Source organism: Microcebus murinus, chromosome 10, assembly GCF_040939455.1.
Source record: "Microcebus murinus isolate Inina chromosome 10, M.murinus_Inina_mat1.0, whole genome shotgun sequence".
Taxonomy (NCBI): Eukaryota; Metazoa; Chordata; class Mammalia; order Primates; family Cheirogaleidae; genus Microcebus; species Microcebus murinus.
Window position 1 is genome coordinate 56,040,218 of NC_134113.1, and position 19,489 is coordinate 56,059,706.

General features: G+C 40.8%; 1 protein-coding gene across 1 annotated transcript in view; it reads left to right on the plus strand.

Moving 5' to 3' along the window:
* Nucleotides 1-10,471, plus strand: part of SLC4A8 (solute carrier family 4 member 8) — a 77,187-nt gene extending 66,716 nt beyond the window's left edge. Inside the window, exons 22-25 of the mRNA XM_012762581.3 lie at nucleotides 1,125-1,262; nucleotides 7,032-7,123; nucleotides 8,779-8,874; nucleotides 10,019-10,471. Coding sequence (XP_012618035.2) covers nucleotides 1,125-1,262; nucleotides 7,032-7,123; nucleotides 8,779-8,874; nucleotides 10,019-10,031 — 339 coding nt within the window. The 3' untranslated portion in view covers nucleotides 10,032-10,471. The remainder of the gene's footprint in view (nucleotides 1-1,124; nucleotides 1,263-7,031; nucleotides 7,124-8,778; nucleotides 8,875-10,018) is intronic.
* The last annotated feature ends 9,018 nt before the right edge of the window (nucleotides 10,472-19,489 follow it).

The window sequence follows — 19,489 nt, forward strand, 5'->3', positions numbered from 1 at the left end:
CCATCTGTCTATGGGTACTTGGGTTGCATTCACCTTTTGGCTATTGTGAATAATGCTACTGTGATTATGGGTGTACAAATATCTGTCTGCATTCCTACTTTCAGTTCTTTTGGGTATATACCAAGAGTGGAATTGCTAGACTATATGGTAATTCTATTTTTAATTTTTTAATCTCCTAGATCCATACCCTCCTGGTGAGTTTTCTCAATTTTGTCAGAATACATATAAGGCTCTGCATTTATGTGTTACTTTCAGAGACTGAGTGTTTGGTTAAAGATGTAGAAAATTCCTAGGAACTCTCCTGGAAGGAATCCTATCAATTTTGGATGTATTAGGAAAGTAGTCACTAAAATTAGATAGAAATGTGGTTAAATTTAATAAGCCAGATTTGCCTCATTCCTTGTCTAGCTGGTGAACACCAGTCAACCGAAGCAGGTACTTCTTGGTTATTATGGGTTCCCCTTTGGCTAAAATGGCCCTCATAGAAAGAAAGTGGAGCAGCAGTTGAGACACGCTGGACCTGTCTCCATTGGGCAAATTAGCTGTCAGATTTTAGCAAGTCACTTCCTCTCTCTGGGTCTCAGTTTCTTCATCTATAAAGTGAGTGTCAGACCAGGCCAGAGGGCAGAGACAAAAACCACTAGAGATGCATGATGCAGGATAAAGCAAGAATTTGGGGAAGAGGGGAAGGTACAGGAAAAGCAGCAGGGAATAAAGACCGTCCTCCAAGGTCCCATCGTCCACTTGCTGGTGAAGCAGGCTTGGGCTGGGTTTGGGTAACCCCTGCCATGGCTGGGCCCCTGCAGAGGCTGTCCACCCACTGCTGCCCTGTAGCCCTTCCTGCTGTCTGTGAGCCATCTGCAGATGAGGGGTTTCTCTTTTCAATGAGGGAATTAAATTAGTTGTTCTCTAAGTTGTAGAGTTGTTATGTTAGTTAAAATACTGTGTCTAAAACACTTACCTGGGTATCTGGCACAAAGAGCATTCAATATATGACAACTATTATGATTGTTATGAGTTTGATTTTGCTTGCAATGTCCTAGTCCGTTGTAAAATTAAGATTTTGCTTTTAACTCCAGAAAGAAAATTAGTCCCTTTAACTAACTTTCTTTATTTTTTTTCAGGTTTTAGCCCTGGTCTTTGTCAGGAAAGTCATGGATCTCTGCTTCTCTAAGCGAGAGTTGAGCTGGTTAGATGATCTCATGCCAGAAAGCAAAAAGAAGAAGTTGGATGATGCCAAAAAGAAGGCCAAGGAGGAAGAGGTCATAGTCCTTGTACTAACTGTATACTTTGGGGTCTCAAATTACAGAACATAGGGCCACATGAAAATTCAGCATGTCTAGAATCCCAAGGGTTATATTTAGGAGCTGGGAAGATTACCCCAAAGATGTTCTCAGCTGAGAATGGATTAAGGATTCTTGCTCCTGTCTGTCCTTCATTTTTGGATGATAACCAGTGTTTTTTCCTTTGTTTTATCTACAGTTTACTCATCAGATTCACACCTAAAATGTGAATATAGAATCTGCTCTTATTATCAGATCCAATGGGTCATATTCTTCCAAAAGATCTAATTTAATAAGTATATAGAACCCATTATTTCCTAAGGTATTTGTTGTGTATCTAATTGCAGATGGTGCTGTAGTTGGCACTATGCAAAGATAACTTGAGCAGAACTTTCTGTCCTTCTTTATTTCCCTTAGCACTTGGCACCTTGTCGTCTACACAGTGGACCCTCAATCAGTGGTCTATACTTGCAAAGAAAGAATGTATAACAAAATGAAAATACCAGGTCAATATATGAATAAGCTGAGAGGAGTTTCCAAATACAGTTAGTGCCCAAATCCATGTCCTTCAAAATGCATTTTAAAAAATTTTCCCCTAATATCTTGAATTTTAAAAATGTTATATTACTAAAATAAGCTTTAACAATTACAAGTATAAAAGCAATGGAAGAAAACTTTAAAGGGAACATTGATGGAATTCACTATATAAAATGTGAAGCTTTCAGACATCCAAAAGTCTATAAACAAAATTTTAAAATAACAGACGGGTTGAGATATTTGTTAATACTCTTACTATTCCAATAATTCTTACAAGTTAATAAGAACAATAATGGAATAAAAATGTGCAATGGAAATGGATAATTTATAAAAGAAGAAATACGAATGGCTAATTACCTTATGACAAAAAATTCATTCTCACTAAAAATCAAAGAAATGGAAATTTAAACAAGGACAGTACATTTTTCACTTATCAAATTGGCAAAGATTTTTAAAAAGATAAAAAGAACCAGTGTTGACAAGACTGTAATTGGAATGGTCTTCTCATGTACAAAAGATGGGTAGTATAAGTTGCATAAATCTCTTTAGAGAACAGTTTAATTATAGAGTCTTAAAAGTATATATGCCCTTTGGCCCAGCAACTCTAATTTTTAAATCATTCCAAGGACATAATCAGCAATGTGGACAAAAGATTTGAATTATGGTGTTATGCAAAACAACTGCAAAAAAATAATATATAAAAATATAATAGAAGGCTGGGCGCGGTGGCTCACACCTGTAATCCTAGCTCTCTGGGAGGCTGAGGCGGGCGGATTGCTCGAGGTCGGGAGTTCGAAAGCAGCCTGAGCAAGAGCGAGACCCTGTCTCTACTATAAATAGAAAGAAACTAATTGGCCAACTAATATATATATATAGAAAAAATTAGCTGGGCATGGTGGCTCATGCCTGTAGTCCCAGCTACTTGGGAGGCTGAGACAGAAGGATCGCTTGAGCCCAGGAGTTTGAGGTTGCTGTGAGTTAGGCTGACGCCATGGCACTCACTCTAGCCTAGGCAACAAAGCGAGACTCTGTCTCAAAAAAAAAAAAAAAATAGAATATTGTACAATTTAAAAATTAAATTTTAAAGAATACTTAATGATATATGGACATGTTTATGACATTTTATGTGAAAAATATAGAGAATATAAACTAGAACATAAAATAAGAATCTCTATTTTCATTAAAGAGTTTATTAATACATATACACATATTACATATATGTACACATACATATACACACACATTAGAAAAAGATTAGAAGAAAATAGAACAAAATGTTTGTTGTGGTTCTCTGTCTCTCTGGGTGGTAAGATTATATGTTAATTAATTAATTAACTTCCTTCCTCAATATTTATTGAATGCTTACTCTGTTCTCACAGTTCCGGACACAGTGGTATAAAGGACAGAGTCCCTGACCTCATGGAGCTTACATTCTCATGGGGAGACACTATAAACAAGCAAACAAGTATAAATTTGTTTACTTGATTATAATGCTGTAACTTTACATATATATGTATAATTTTATATATATGTAAAATTTATTTTACATATATGTAAAATTGTAGGTAGTGATATCTTTTAAGAAGGTAACAGATGAAGGAGTTACTTTATTTAGGCAATTAGAAATGACTCCTCTGAGGAGACATGTGAGCAAAGTGAGACCTGAAAAAAGTGAGGGGAAAATCAGAGAATATCTAGGAGTAAGAACATTCCAAGCCAGACGTATAGAGAATGCAAAAGTCTTAAAAAAAAGAATGAGCTTGGTGTGCTTGAGGAACACCGAGAAAGCCAGGGAGGCTGGAAGGGTCAGAGTGGAAGCCGGGAGACTAGTCAGGAGGCTGTGGCAACAGTTGAGGCAAGAGGTGCTAGTGGTTGAGGCTAAGGTAGAGGTGCTGCAAGTGGCAGAGTTAGAGCAGCCAGGTTTTTGCTAAGGGATGGTGGGCATGAGTGAAAGAGAGGAGTTAAGGACTCATAGATTTTTGGACTGAACAATGGGATGAATGGTTGAGCTATTTATTAAGATGAGGAGGCAGGTTTTGGGGAAAGTCAAGAGATTTCTTTTGGATGTTAAATTCAAGGTGGCTGGTAGACAAGAGACTCCTCAAACTCATAAATGAATTTGGTAAAGTCTCAGGATACAAAATCAATACACAGAAATCAGAGGCATTCAAATACGCCAACAACAGTGAGAACCAAATTAAAGACTCAATTCCCTTCAAAATAGCAACAAAGAAAATAAAGTACCTAGGAATATACTTAAGTAAGGAGGTAAAAGACCTCTACAGAGAGAACTATGAAACACTGAAAAAAGAAATAGCAGAGGACGTAAACAGGTGGAAGAATATACCATACTCATGGGTCATTAGAATCAACATTGTTAAAATGTCTATACTACCCAAAGTGACCTACAGAGTCAATGCAATCCCTATTAAAATACCATCATCATTTTTCACAGATATAGAAAAAATAGTTTCACACTTCATATGGAACCAGAGAAGACCCCGTATAGCAAAATCAATCCTAGACAATAAAAACAAAATAGGAGGTATCAATTTACCAGACTTCAAACTACTACAAGGCTATAGTCATTAAAACAGCTTTTTACTGGCACAAGAACAGGGACATTGACCAGTAGAACAGAACAGAGAACCCAGATATAAAACCATCCTCATATAGCCAACTAATCTTCAACAAAGCAGATAAAAACGTACACTGGGGAAAAGAATCCTTATTCAATAAATGGTGCTGGGAAAACTGGATAGCCACATGCAGAACACTGAAACAGGACCCACATCTTTCACCTCTCATAAAAATCAACTCAGTCTGGGTAACAGACTTGAACATTAGGTGTGAAACTATTAGAATCCTAGAGGAAAACGTTGGAAATACTCATCTAGACATTGGCCTATACAAAGAATTTATAAAGAAGACCTCAAAGGCAATCACAGCATCAACAAAAATAAATAAATGGGACCTGATCAAATTAAAAAGCTTCTGCACAGCCAAAGAAACTGTCAAGAGAGCAAACTGACAACCCACAGAATGGGAGAAAATTTTCGCAAGCTACACATCCCATAAAGGGCTGATAACTAGAATTTATTTAGAACTCAGGAAAATCAGCAAGGAAAAATCAAACAACCCTATCAAAAAGTGGGCAAAGGACATGAACAGAAATTTTTCAAAAGAAGACAGAATAAAGGCCAACAAACATATGAAAAAATGCTCAACATCTCTAATCATCAGGGAAATGCAAATCAAAACTGCAATGAGATATCACTTAACTCCAGTAAGAATGGCCTATATCAAAAAGTCCCCAAACAATAAATGTTGGCATGGATGCAGAGAGATAGGAACACTCCTACACTGCTGGTGGGACTGCAAACTAGTTCAACCTCTGTGGAAAGCAATATGGAGATACCTTAAAGCAATACAAGTAGATCTACCATTTGATCCAGCAATTCCACTACTGGGCATCTACCCAAAAGATCAAATGACACTCTACAAATGGGACACCTTCACTTGAATGTTTATAGCAGCACAGTTCACAATCGCAAAGGTGTGGAAACAACCCAGGTGCCCATCAATACATTAGTGGATTAATACAATGTGGTATATGTATACCATACTATTATGTATATGTATACCATACTACCATACCATACTATACACACTGAGTACTATTCAGCTTTAAGAAACAATGGTGATATAGCACCTCTTGTATTTTCCTGGATAGAGCTGGAACCCATTCTACTAAGTGAAGTATCTCAAGAATGGAAAAACAAGCACCACATGTACTCACCAGCAAATTGGTATTAACAGATCAACACCTAAGTGGACATATAGGAGTAACATTTATTGGGTGTCGGGAGGATGGGAGGGGGGAGAAGGGGATGGGCATATACAAACATAATGAGTGAGATATGCAACGTCTGGGGGATGGTCACGCTTGAAGCTCTTACTTGAGGGGGACGGGGGGGGGGCATGGGCAATATATATAACCTTAACATTTGTACCCCCATAATATGCTGAAATTTTAAAAACTAGGGAAAAAAAGGTGGCTGGTAGACATTATACTCTTTATTTTCCAAAATTTCTAAAGTAAGCATGTATTTCTTAATACATGTGTTACTTTGTAAAATTATTTTAAAAGCTAAATGAAATTAAGAAAAAGATGAAGACTTAACACAAAAAAATTTTACCACCTCAACATCCAACATTCATGTTTGTTTATGTTCCTTTCAAATCCTTAACATAGTTTTCATATAACTGTAATAATTGTATATTTGTGTGTATATATATATATCTATATAGTATTGTATATATATTCTCATTTTTCCCTCAAATTGATTTCATAAGACAATTTCATGTTTCTAGGTATCTATATAATTATATTTATTGTATTAATGGATATATAATCTCTCGTATTATTTAATTTAAATATTTAATTTAGATATTCTTTTGTTAAGAATTTTAGTTGGTTTAGGTTTTATTATTACTTATACTACTTTAAACATCTTTGTATGTATTTTTTTCTCTCTAATTATTTTCTTTAAATTAGTGGGATTTTTTAAGAAAACATTTTATTACAGATTATTTCAAACATACAAAAGTAGAAAGAAAAGTTAATATTCATATTTCCTCAATTGTCACCTTATTATTTTTAATAATCAAGGGCCACATATTACAATTTGTTGAGATCTTTCTTAAATCTCTTTAGGGCTGTTGGAGAGTGTGGCACACATTCCACACATGAGCACTGTGGGCCCGGGATGAGTTGGCTGCAGGACAGGCAGCGGCCGCAAAAACACCCTGCAGGCCAGATAAATGTCCTGGGCGGGCCGCATGTGGCCTGCGGGCTGTAATTTGAGGACCCCTGCCCAGGGTTTTCCACCATTTGGATTTTGCTAAATGTGTCCCTTGGTGTCGTTTAACATGCTCTTCTATCCCCTGTATTTTCAGTAAACTGGTCATTAGCTCTAGGTTTATTCAGATTCAGGTTCTTTTTTCTTTTCCCAGTACTATTCCCCATGTACAAATATCTGGTTGTATCTCATTTTGTGATGAGTCAAATCTATGAAAGATCCTAATTATGTTATTTTATAATAAATGTGAGAGGAAATTAGATAGAAATCATGGTGGTAGAAGAATGGGCTGGTGGAGACTCATGATCTTACTTGGTCTAAGATATAATAATGTTTCCTTTTCTTATAGGAGGCTGAAAAGATGTTAGAAATGGGGGCAGACAAGTTCCCCTTAGAGAGCAGGAAGTTACTAAGTAGTCCTGGAAAGAACAACAGTTTCAGGTAAAACTCCCAAAACACCAAGGAATTTACTGTTTGGATTATTCTATAAACGTTCTGGCTTTGTGGTAGAGGTGCTGTCATAAAGGCAGCTGCTGGTAAAAAGAGCCTCCAAGTTTTTCCCTGTGAAGACACCTTTTGCATTTCATTGTTTATTGAGTGCCTTCTGTGTGCCAGGCACTATACCAGGTGCTGGGAATCACAAGGAGAGGAGAGGAGAGGGAGCCCAAGTGCTGAATGCCTCCTCTGGGCCAGGATTGTGCTGGAAGGTTTATTTATGTGCTCTCAGTTACTCTGTACAACAGTTCTCTGATATGAGTCTCACTATCCATATTTGTACAAATGAGGAAACTGAGGCCTACAGGGTTTTAGGTAATTTACCCAAGGTTACAATGCTGCTAAATAGAAAGATTAAGATACAAACCCTAGTCTGTCTAGTCCTCAAACCAGTGCTTCTTCTGCCTTTGTTTGACACCTTCCAACAATGAGTAGGATATGGTCTTTATTTTCAGAGAGTTCTCAGCCTTGAAAATTCCCATGCTTAGGCAAGCTTTTGGGGATAGAGACAGTTTATTTTAGCTTGACTTGTGGCATCTATAGTCCTGGGAGCCAAGGGGGAACTGAACTGGGATCACAAAAATTCCTTACTTTTGCCAGTGATTTTAGCCTCTTTCTCTATCAAACCTATTCCTCACCACCAATCACAGGAAGCTAAATTTGTCCATTTGTGGTTTTGCTCCTGGTGTCTCGTTTCTGCACTGGGAGAGGTACACACAGGCTGAAAGAGCATAGAGTTTAAGATGAGGCAGCAAAGGAAGAGAGCAGGGGATCTGGGTACTCTAGATCCTGAAGAATTTACTGCTGAACCATTGAGTTGGTTGTGGTTTATTCTGCAGGGGAAATTGGGAAAGTCTTTTTCTTTGGTCCTTAATAAATTCTACAAGTTATTATAGAAGGAGCCATAGGCTTTGGATTATCTGGTGCCAAAGTAGGAGCAGGATGCTGCCACCTCTCTTGGCATTTTAGGAGACCATCTCACTTGCAGAAAACTTCACAGTACTCTGGGACTCTAGGAGACCAAGGACTAGGTTCAAGGAGTTGACTTGGAATTTGCTATTCTTTGAACTTGGATGGTCACTAAGCCTTGTAAGCTTTGGGTTCTGCACCTTCACAATGAGGATGTTAATAATCTCTGTTGCTGTGATAGTTAAGATAATCTATTATGAAAGTCATTTGTGAACTACAAATGGAAGAGATTTGGCCATATAAGTGGGAAAAATGGATGAAGAGTGCCTGGCATACCGCAAGCACTCAGTAAGTGGTAGCTCCTGATGCTACACTGTTGGCAGCATAGCCATCACATCTCCAGTGTGGCCCTTTGGAGGAGTGCACAGTTGTGGAGTGGGACTGGCTGCCACCTGGCACACCAGCCCAGCCTTCAGCACCTCCTCATGGGCTACCTTGACTCTTCCCATTCCAACCTCAGTGGCTACAGAAGAATGACCAGACTCCACTTGGTTCCCAGAGCTCCTTAGAACTGTTGGCTTTGATCCCTCAGACCCAGTCTTTTCCCTCCTGGTGGGGTGGTGGTCATTATAGACCAAGATATGTATTTTACTTGGGTGTCTGATATTCACTGTCCTAAGCATTGATTTCAGATGTGACCCCTCTGAGATTAATATATCTGATGAAATGCCTAAAACCACGGTCTGGAAAGCTCTCAGTATGAATCCTGGAAATACAAAGGAAAAGAGGTAAAGAGAATTATAACTTCTTATTTTTTTTTTTATTTCTGGCTTTTGAAAATGGCAATAATGTTGAAGGTAAAATCTATTTTAGTTGTGAAATTTAATTTATCTAATAAGTAGCATCTCTAGGACTGCCACTAACCCTACAAGAATAGCTATAAAAGTAAGAAAAGTAAAAATGTTTTCTAAATATTTGAATAGGCTGTTTTGAGTGGCCCATTTATACAGGTCCAAAGTCAGGATAGAATTATTTTGGGATGTAAATTTGCTTTATCTATTTAGTCCTCTTAATCTTCTTTCTAATTCTCATTCAAAATCTAAAGGGCATCTCTCTGGCTACTGCAACCTGGAAACTGCAAACTGGAAAATTGCTGAAACATTCAGATAGTGTTGATAGTATTGAAACATTCTTTAACTTGTTCCATAATGAAAGTAAAGATTTTGAAATATTAAATTGTAACTGTTTTCTTATTTTGTAAACTAAATTCTGTATATCATTTGCTAATGGCATAGATCAATTTTAATCAGGTTAATGAAGAAAATGGAAGGACTTGAGGCATCTTTGCCTGCATTGAGGTAGGCTATGTGCCCAAATTACTTGAATAATTTAGTCCAAACACCATCTAAGTAGTCAAATAACTGAAGGAAAAAAAAAATGTGAGAGCTCATTAAAGTCAACTTTTCTCATTATTAAGAAAAGCTAGGAATCAGGAGACCTGTCCTGCTATTAATTCCACAGATAACTTAGCAGACCACAGTTTCTGGCTCTCAGTTTGCTCGGCAGTGAGGAGGAGATAATAACAACTAACTGCCTCACTCCTGAGTCTGCTCTGAGGAGAAACTGAAGTGCTTGGAAAAGTCACAGCCACCAGTGGGTGGGAGTGATACTTTATCGCTTCATCGAATGGGTTAAAATAAATCTGTGCTGAATGTAAGTGAAATATAGAATCTTGTTTCCTTCAGAGGAAAATCCAGGCAGCTGTCGAAATGTATAACACACATGGTTATTTTTAGTTAAGAACTAGTCTACTTGTAAATGAACTTAAAATATAGCCAGATCCAAATTGTGGTGACATCTTCAAAGTATTGTGTTAAAAGCAGGAATGAATCATGTGTTCCCTTTTTGTCTAATTGTAACACTTTTATTCAGTCTCTTCAACTAAGTCTTTGCTGGGATGGAAGATTTGGGCCATGAGGTGCCTCAGGGAAGTTCTGATTACAGAGAAAATGGCGAGTCTCTCAGAGAAGAAGCAAGACCAGCCTTGTCCTTGGTCATCTCAAAGCCATGCGGAAGCATTCAGTTATTCTTGATGTGCACTGGAGGGCATCCAGCTACCCGCCTACCAGCAGCTAGTCATCAGATATGAATGTGGAAGCAGAAGACCGCCTCCTACTGGCTCTTCTCCTCCTCTTCCTTCTTTTTCTCTTCAGAGCTGCCACCATTGAAGATCTAGCTTCCCATTTTCCAGACATTTTCTGTGAACTCTCTGTTGGCCTGCTGAGCCATACGGGTCCATTCTGCCACTGAGGATTCCTTCAGTGAGGTCCCTCTTCCTAAAGGGTGGGGTGGGGAAGCAGGAGAAGAACAGAGAGAAAAGGGAAGGCTCTCCAGTCCTGTTAGTGGCTGCAGGCCCCTAGGCAGCCCTGGGCTGTGGTTTGATTGCTTACCATGGGGGATGCTGGTCACACCCAGAGGTTGTCAGGGGTCTGCTACCAGGAGGGTCAGCATTCAGGCACTGGCAGTGCCAACCACCACAGCCAGGAAGACGCCTCTAACCTGGCTGCGTCTTCATCACTCCCTAGCAGTGGCCTGCATAACTCAGTGAGAACCTTGGTTGATACAAGGGCCAAGAGGGACACTGGAGTTGTTTAAGATAGGAAAAGGCTCAAGGGAAAATCAATAATGATATAAGTGAGGATGATCAGCTTCTCCAGGTTTTCATTGAGGATAGAGTAAGAGAATGAGCTTAGATTGCTACAGAAGGAATTAGTTTAGAGACCAGGAAGGAATTCATGGCCTGAAGATTTGTCATAGTGTCTGCTTTCTATAATAGATATCTGGGAGAGATTTGATAACAGTTGTTTGTGAGTAGAAAGGGGGATATGGTGTTTTTATTGGCCATTTTGTGGGACTATGTGACATCTTGCTGCTGTCTCTTGAAGATACATTCTGATTCCATCCTGGTGAGATCCAAGTGCTTATGTACTATCTCCTTAGCTGCCTTAGTGAACCATCATCAGTTCAATGGACCAAAACCACCTTCAGCCATGTGGTTTCCTCATTACCGTGGATTTCTTTTGGTTGGCAAATGTTCTGGCTCTCAGATGTAAAAAGCCACACTGGGAAATGAACTATAAGTGGTGAAATTAATTTTGGTGTTTCATTTAAAACTACATTTATAATTTTTCTCATCTCTTCTATGATGGAATGAATGTCAAGGGTTTGGGATCCAGTGTATGTAGACCTTTCCTTTCTTTGTGCACAGAATGTGACTAGCTAGCCCGTTGGCACCCAGGGAATATAATCATACTAGTTTTCCATCCTGGAAAGTCTTTGTACAGTGGGAAGTTCCCCTGGCATATCCTCCTTTCATAGGTGAAAGAGCTGGCTACATCACTTTATTGAATTCTGCATTCCTTAAACTCTTAAAATATATTAATGTATTCTAGCCTTACTCTACAGACCTTCAATGTTGAAGGAATCCTGTGTTTTTTTCATATTTCCTTATCTCTTAGGGCCACAATTATTTTAATACAGAGATGATTTTCAAAATATTTAACAACTGGTACAGGACAGACACCAACCACTCAGAACGGATGCCAGCTGTAAACAAGCAGTATGTGTGGTTGTACCAGTGCCTATTGGCTGAACGTTACACTGCTTTCAAATATTAAAATGACATCCCTCTGAAATGTGAGTGTCGTTCCTGGTTTGTCTGATTTCTACTCACAAGGCCGTCTTAGGGAATGCCTCGGCTTCCTTTCATGTGGTGCAGACAGCATTGGTTATGCTTCTTTGAATTATGTGGGCATTAAAATCTTTGTGAGCCAAAGCTTCAAATTTTATCACTTTAGGACAAATGTAATAACTTTACTCATTTACCTACCTAATTTGGAAAAATTAGAAGGCATCCCATAAATGGGAGAAGCTTTCTTGCTGACTTCTCCCTGCCCTCTCTAGCTGCTCCCTTGAGCTTGCCTCTTTTTCATCTTCTTTGTTCCCAGAGAACATCCTCCCTTTCTTGCTCCATCTTGCCCCTCCCATCTTCTCCTGCCATCCTCTGTATAGGGAAATTGGTGACTATTTTACCTCTTACCCTACCCTCAGCACAGCTGTAAGGAGTGTAACAAAACCAGGTGACAGTGTCACTCAGAAAAAAATGCCTCTCTTACTACACTGATGTTTTGTGTTGCCTGGTATACACCAGGCTGCCTGAGGGGAGGAGACCTGCCTTTGTTAACTGTGCAGTGCAGTTACAGGACCCTGTGTGCACCTTTGGGTCCTTCCCAAGCCAGACCCTACCAGGTCACTGCACCTTAGGAACATTAGCTACTTTGGAAGGTGTTGCCAACACTTTTAGGCCATTAGGTTTTTCTCAAACAATAGCCAGCCTCATTTCTGCTACATCTCAGTGGTAGCAACCATTCCCTACTCTTAATCTCTCCTCTTTCCCAAATCCCACCAAACATTCCATCCCAGTCCTGGCTGCTTCCTTGCTTAGGTCTGTGGCTGGTGGCTGTGGTGGCAGAGTGAAGATAGGTGGTGTTTGGGGTAGGGAACTGGGAGTGAAGGTGAAGCAGCAGCAGTGCATGTGTATGTGTGTTTGCATGTATGTGTATCAACAAATGAGAGAGTAGCCATACGATTTCATTGCTATATTAGCCTTTGTGCACCTAGTTGTGGGGATATCAAAAGATATGGTCATTCTCCCATCTAGGGGGTTCCCATCTTAGACATCTCTAATAGAATAGCTTGAGGACAAATACAGGCAGATTAATCTTTAGAAAAAAAGTGTTTAAGGTCAACATGAAGGAGAAATGGATTTAGAGGTGGAAAGCAAGGTAGTTGGGTGATTTCTGTGCCCACGTTTTCTTGGGCCAGAGAAGTGGTCTACCTTTTTTATGACAAGGGGAGCTTGCAGGAACAGTTTAAGTGTTTGCAGGTCCAATGCCCTGATAGGCTGGTAGTGTAGACATAGGAAGGAAGGAAGGTTGGGGATTTAAGAAAATGATGGTGAGTGGAATCTTAGTTCTAAGGGGAAAGAACTGGAGTTTCTAAGTGGGTAGGTTACTTCCTGGCCATGACTGTTATGGAAGGGTAGGTCCGGAGAGCAGATGAAGACCAGCAGAAATAGGCTGTGAAATTGCCAAATACATTTGGTTGCATAAAACCCAGACTGGCTCTTTGTGGCTAGATATTATTTCCAGCTTTTGAAGACAGGGTTATCAAGAGATATGGTCTTTACTACATATGATTCCTAGCCCCATCTCCTTACTTGTAGGAACTTGCCTTTCAAGTAAAGGGGGAGTGAACCACATATTTCCAAAAGTATGTGCATAGTCATTATTTTATCTGAGATATGGGGTTGGCTTTTAACTTAGTCAAAAATGTCAGATATTATAAAAAGCTGGTATGTCCTAAGTCCCAGGCTTGGTTGATATTTCAGGCTGTGATAGCTGTGACCTTCAAGAAGTCTCTGGTTTGGGCAACCTGTGGTTTCTGGTCACCCAAAAAAGACAGTTCCTAGTCCTACTTTATTTTCTACTCACTCTACTCTCCAGACTTCCCTCTTCGTAGAGGAATCAGTGATTCTCCCGGCATCTTCTCTGTTGATTTCAATGTCCATGTTCTGAGTTTCAGGTTTTCCTGAAGTATAGAAGCAGCCTCGACCCAGGGCCCTGGCTTTCTTTCCTACTAGCATGAGAAACACTATCAATATATTCTCTCTGCCACTTTACCAGCTTTTCTAAATTTCTTTTGCAAGAGAGTCAGCACCTCCTCTAGGACTTTTAAACAGTCATCTTTGCCAGTTGGTTACTGCACCCTGCTCAAACTTCTCAGGTTTCCAAGCCACATCCTAGCAGGGCATCCAGAAACCCTACAGTGAAGGGTTTCTTCTGGTTGTAGCTGTTGGGCCTCCCATTAGGTAGAAATCCTTCCAACAGGCCCTGGATGGCCAAATGAGACATCACCCAAGTTCCTCTTCCCTTCACCGTCTCAGCTTTTTCAAGCATCCTGTACTCCTCTCTTTTCTGCTTTTTCCTCAGTCTTTCAAGCTCTTGGAGGGAAGAAGTTCTTGTTCAGAGGTCCTAAAACCAATGGGGGTGATGAGAGCTGTGAGGTTGGACAGTTTGGGGGCTTCTCAGAAAGGGGACTTTATGTTATTTTCCTTATTTAGGGTGAGGGACTAAGAATTCTCAAGCCCTCAGGCTAATCCATATTTCAGTGTAAGCACAAAAGGACATTTCAAAGCCAAATAGAAGTGATTTTTCTACTAAATCTGTCCTTTATGATTCTCAGTGCCCTTGGTCTCTTAACATTAATTATAGAGAATGAGTGGTTGACTCAGTTAACATTTCTTTATCAGAAGGGAGGGTAATTTTCATAACCAAGAGAGATGTAAAGTAACTGTATTATTGCTTGAAGTGTGAAAAGAGGAAAGAAGTGTTATGTGAACCTTTCCAATAGGAAAATTCAGAAAGCAGAATGATTCATCCATAGGCATAATTCTTTTAGGAGATTCTATGCTCAAAGGGGATGGAGTTGTTTCTAATCCTTCTGGAGAGAAAAGGAATAGCATTTTTTCTTAAACCTAATCCACTTTCAGCATTACAGAATAGAGAACTTTTTTTTTTTTGTAGTTGATGCCATTAATATTTCCTGACAGAGAGAACCCACCCACGGCATTTTTCTAAACCAGCAGAAATTAGCAGAGCTTGGGCTTCTCTTAGCAGGTTTGCAATTGACTTCAACATGCAGGTTTTTCACATGTGCAATGTGAAAGGTTTTTCACATGTGTTTTCTGTTGGAAACAGAAGCACCAAATTGAATGTGCAATTACTCCTTTTGTAAAAGAGGCCAAAATCTTCCTCCTCCTTCCTTTCACCCATATTCACTCCTCCAGGATCATAAACCTCTCTCTTGTTTATTTGTGTCTGTCTGTCTGATTGGTTAGATTCGGCTTCCCTTCTAAGCTAATGGTGTCAGGTGGAGAGAAGAGCACCCTTCCCACGGAAGGGGACAACTCGAGGTGCTGGTACATTTCCCTTGTTTTCTATGTTCTTTCTAGTAGATCTCATGTAGAGATAGAGATATTTTTGTTTTAGAGATTCCAAAGTATATATTTTTAGTGTAAGAAATGTACCCTCTCCATACTCCATGGTGTAGATAGAACTGAGAACAAATGTGTCATTGTGATAATCCCGTAGCAATTTGTGGTAGGAACAAGACCCCTGTCCCTCACCACCAAGTCTCATGGTCTGTGTCCATGAACCAGGGCAGGTAGTTGTGACATTGCATCTCATGGACCCCCTGCCCAGACTTGTGTGTGCTCGCCTCACCAGGTAAAAAATAAAGTCTGTATAAACTATTTGTACCTGACGTTCTTTGAGCTGAAATCAAGGCACCAAGCCAAAGCTGACCACTTTCAGAACCTGTGAGTGAGAGTTCTGAAGATGGAGAAACAAAGGTGTGGTGGCTGCTGAGAGTGACTCAGGAGCGTGTGTGTACCTCCTTGGTGCACAGTCCCCTTTCCTAGGGGATGCTTAAGCTTCTGTTAAGGGAACAGGACCGCAGGAAAACAAAGCCTGTTTTGGAGATGCAACCAAGCTGATGAGAGCAATTGTTAATATTTAAGGACTCTCTGCTGCCCAGAAATCCATATTTTAAAATCTGCTGTCACCCCAGAGTTGGTTTATTTACGAGGAAGGTGCTCTGTTTCTCTTCCTCTTATATCCCATTTTTGGAGAGTTAGAGAAAAGGGGAAGAGGGAAGCAATGGATTAAGAGTAGAGAGACCATGGCTCATGCCTGTAATCCTAGCACTCTGGGAGGCCGAGGTGGGCGGATTGCTCAAGGTCAGGAGTTGGAAACCAGCCTGAGCAAGAGCGAGACCCCGTCTCTACTATAAATAGAAAGAAATTAATTGGCCAACTAATATATATAGAAAAAATTAGCTGGGCATGGTGGCGCATGCCTGTAGTCCGAGCTACTCGGGAGGCTGAGGCAGGAGGATTGCTTGAGCCCAGGAGTTTGAGGTTGCTGTGAGCTAGGCTGACGCCATGGCACTCACTCTAGCCTGGGCAACAAAGGGAGACTCTGTCTCAAAAAAAAAAAAAAGAGCAGAGACACCAGTAAGGGGTGAAAGGAAAGGGTAAGGGAGAGCCGTCAGCAGCTCTGTTGATGACATGAAAGGCACCGCTGAAAGCACCCTCAGCATACGGCACAGCGTGAGCATTTATTGAGTGAGAGCCGGCGCAGGTCTGTAGATACAGAACTCACTAGCTAGCTATGATGCCTTTGGCTGTCTTTTTTTTTTTAATCTTTTTTTTATTTCAGCATATTACGGGGGTACAAATGTGTAGGTTACATATATTGCCTTTTCCCCATCCGGAGTCAGAGCTTCAAGCGTGCCCATCCCCCAAACAGTGCGCACCGCACACATTAGGTGTGAATACACCCATCCCCCTTCCCCTGCCTGACACTCGATAAATGTCACTTCTATATGTGCACTTAAGTGTTGGTCACTTAAGTCAGTTAATACCAATTTGACGGTGAGTGCATGTGGTGCTTGTTTTTCCATTCTTGTGGTACTTCACTTAGTAGAATAATTCACTTATTTTCCAGCTCTATCCAGGATAATACAAGAGGTGTTAGATCACCATTGTTTTTTGTCGAGAGATAGGAACACTCATACACTGCTGGTGGGATTGCAAACTAGGACAACCTCTGTTGAAAGTAATATGGAGATACCTCAAAGGGATACAAGTAGATCTACCATTTGATCCAGCAATCCCGTTACTGGGCATCTACCCAAAAGAACAAAAGACATTCTGTAAAAAAAAAATCTACACTTGAATGTTTATAGCAGCACAATTCACAATTGCAAAGATGTGGAAACAACCCAAGGGCCCATCAGTACATGAGTGGATTAATAAAATGTGTATGTATACCATGGAGTTCCACTCAGCCTTTTGCTGTCTTTTTGCTATTTTTTACCCAAAGAGTATACACTTTATGTCCTTTGTCTCACAGAGAGACATGCTTGTGTTGAGTAGTGTAGGGGGTGGCTGTTCTTGCATGAAACAGCCAGTTCTGGTGCCTTAGGCTGCAGAGGTGGGGTGTGGGTACAGGGAGAAGGCATTTATCATTCTCATATTTAGGGTTGTTAAGCCTCAGGGTTTTTAAGGATTCCACTCACTGATACACGAAAAGTGCTTAGAACAGCACCTGGCTTACCGTAAGCACCTAGTAAATAATAAAAAATTTGGAGGTAAGTGGTTCCTGGGTTAGTTAATTCAGGAATAATATCAGGACTCTGGTTAGCTTCTCTGTAGTTGTTTTAGTTTTTCACCTCATATTCACAAGATGGCTCCTGAAGCTCCAGGCATCACATCAACAGCAAAACTTCCAAATCCACTTTCCCAGCTTCTCTCTCTCTCTCTCTCTCTCTCTCTCTCTCTCTCTCTCTCTCTCTCTCTCTCTCTCTCTCTCTCTCAAATCTTTCCCACAAGGTGCCCCCATGTCATTGGTCACAACTAGATCACATACACATCTCTAAGATGGGAAAAGGGGAATGGGATTATTATGTTTGGTTCGGGCCAATTAAACTTCTTCATCTGGGATTACGCCTATCTTCCTTGACCATATTGGAGCTCTAATACCTGGATAAAATAAGGCTCTGTTAGCAAAAAATAAGGCAGGAGTTGCAAGTAATTAAATATCCAGAAGTGTCTGCCAATGAACCCAGGAGAATCTGAACCATCTGGTCTCTAGCAGAGCTGGAGCCATACTATAGAGAGTTAGAACCTCAGCAGCAGGAACTTTGGGGCCGGGAAACTTCTCTGAAGGTCAGTGGTTCTCCAACCTGGCTATACCCTAGATTCAGTGGAGGAGATTTCTAACCTATTAATGCCAGGGTCCCACTCTACACCAGTTAAATAGAATCTCTAGGGGCAAGCAAGGCAGCCATAGGTGTTAAGAAGTACTCTCTGACAATTCTTTTTTTTTTTTTTTTGAGATAGAGTCTCACTCTGTTCAGCAATGGCTAGAGTGTTATGGCATCAGCCTTGCTCACAGCAACCTCAAACTCCTGGGCTCAAGCAATCTTTTTGCCTCAGCCTCCCAAGGAGCTGGGACTACAGGCATGTGCCACAGTGCCCAACTAATGTTTTCTCTATATATTTTTAGTTGGCCAATTAATTTCTTTCTATATTTAGTAGAGCAGGGGTCTCACTCTTGCTCTGGCTGGTTTCGAACTCCTGACCTTGAGCAATCCACCCACCTCAGCCTCCCAGAGTGCTAGGATTACAGGTGTGAGCCACCGCACCCAGCCTGACGATTCTTATATAATGCTTCACCCTTGCCTTGGCTCAGCTCTCCTCTGTCTGCTTCACTTACAGCCCTCCACACTATACGCTCTTCTACAGTACAGCTCTGCTGCAATGCCAGTTTCTTTCGCCTGGACTATCACAGCCGTTTAAACACCTCCAGATTCTTTCAGCTTCAACCCCCATCGCTCACAGCTTCATTGGCTCTATATTTCCAAAGTCAGATTCCCAAGGCTGACAATGTGATTGGTCACTGCTCATCATTTCTCAGCAGGCCACACTGTAGGTCCCTGACCAGCTTACTGATCAGCGGCCTTTGGGTCTGGAGCCACCTTTGGGCCAACTGGGGAAGAGCAAGGGTCAACTGGTAAAGAATATGGCAGTTGAGGGATATTCCTTCAGTAGGAGCTGTGACTTGTCAATCTCCCCTAGATGGAGACAAGGACCAGAGACACACAGTAATGATGTAGGAAAAAAGAGACCTTGCTTGGACCTCCTGGCCTAAGCCTTGTTCCTCCAGTTCAGCTTCTACCTAAACCTTTCCGTTAGGATTAGGAAATGCTGGCCTAGTTTTAAGATCATCAGTAACTTGTTCGTCCATTGACTGTCGGTGTGTATAGAGGGGAGAGGGCAGTAGGAGGTTCCCAAGCCCCTAAAGGGTGATGACCATTCTCTATTATTACCACAGTCCCCAAAGCCCCTCTACCCTCTCAGAAATTGCACAATGAATTATCACCTGATGTCCCTAACAACCACAGTGGATAGGGAGAAAATGCCCGGGTCTTGACTACCCAGGCAATATGAGGGTAAAACAGTTTTCTAGTAACTTTGAGCTGTGTGATCCTGGCACTAATTTTGAGTCATAAGGGCTTTATGTCTTGTTATGAACATTATCATTGCTATCGTCATCGTCATAGGCCTGTCTTGGGCATTTCAGAACCTACCAGCAGGGCTGCAGCACTTCACCAGGAGAATCACTGGCAGTAGAGGCCAGTTTCTGGTGTGTGCGTGTGTGTGTGAGAGAGAGGGGCACTTCACAAATACTTCTCGGATCTAATCCCCACCACGCATGC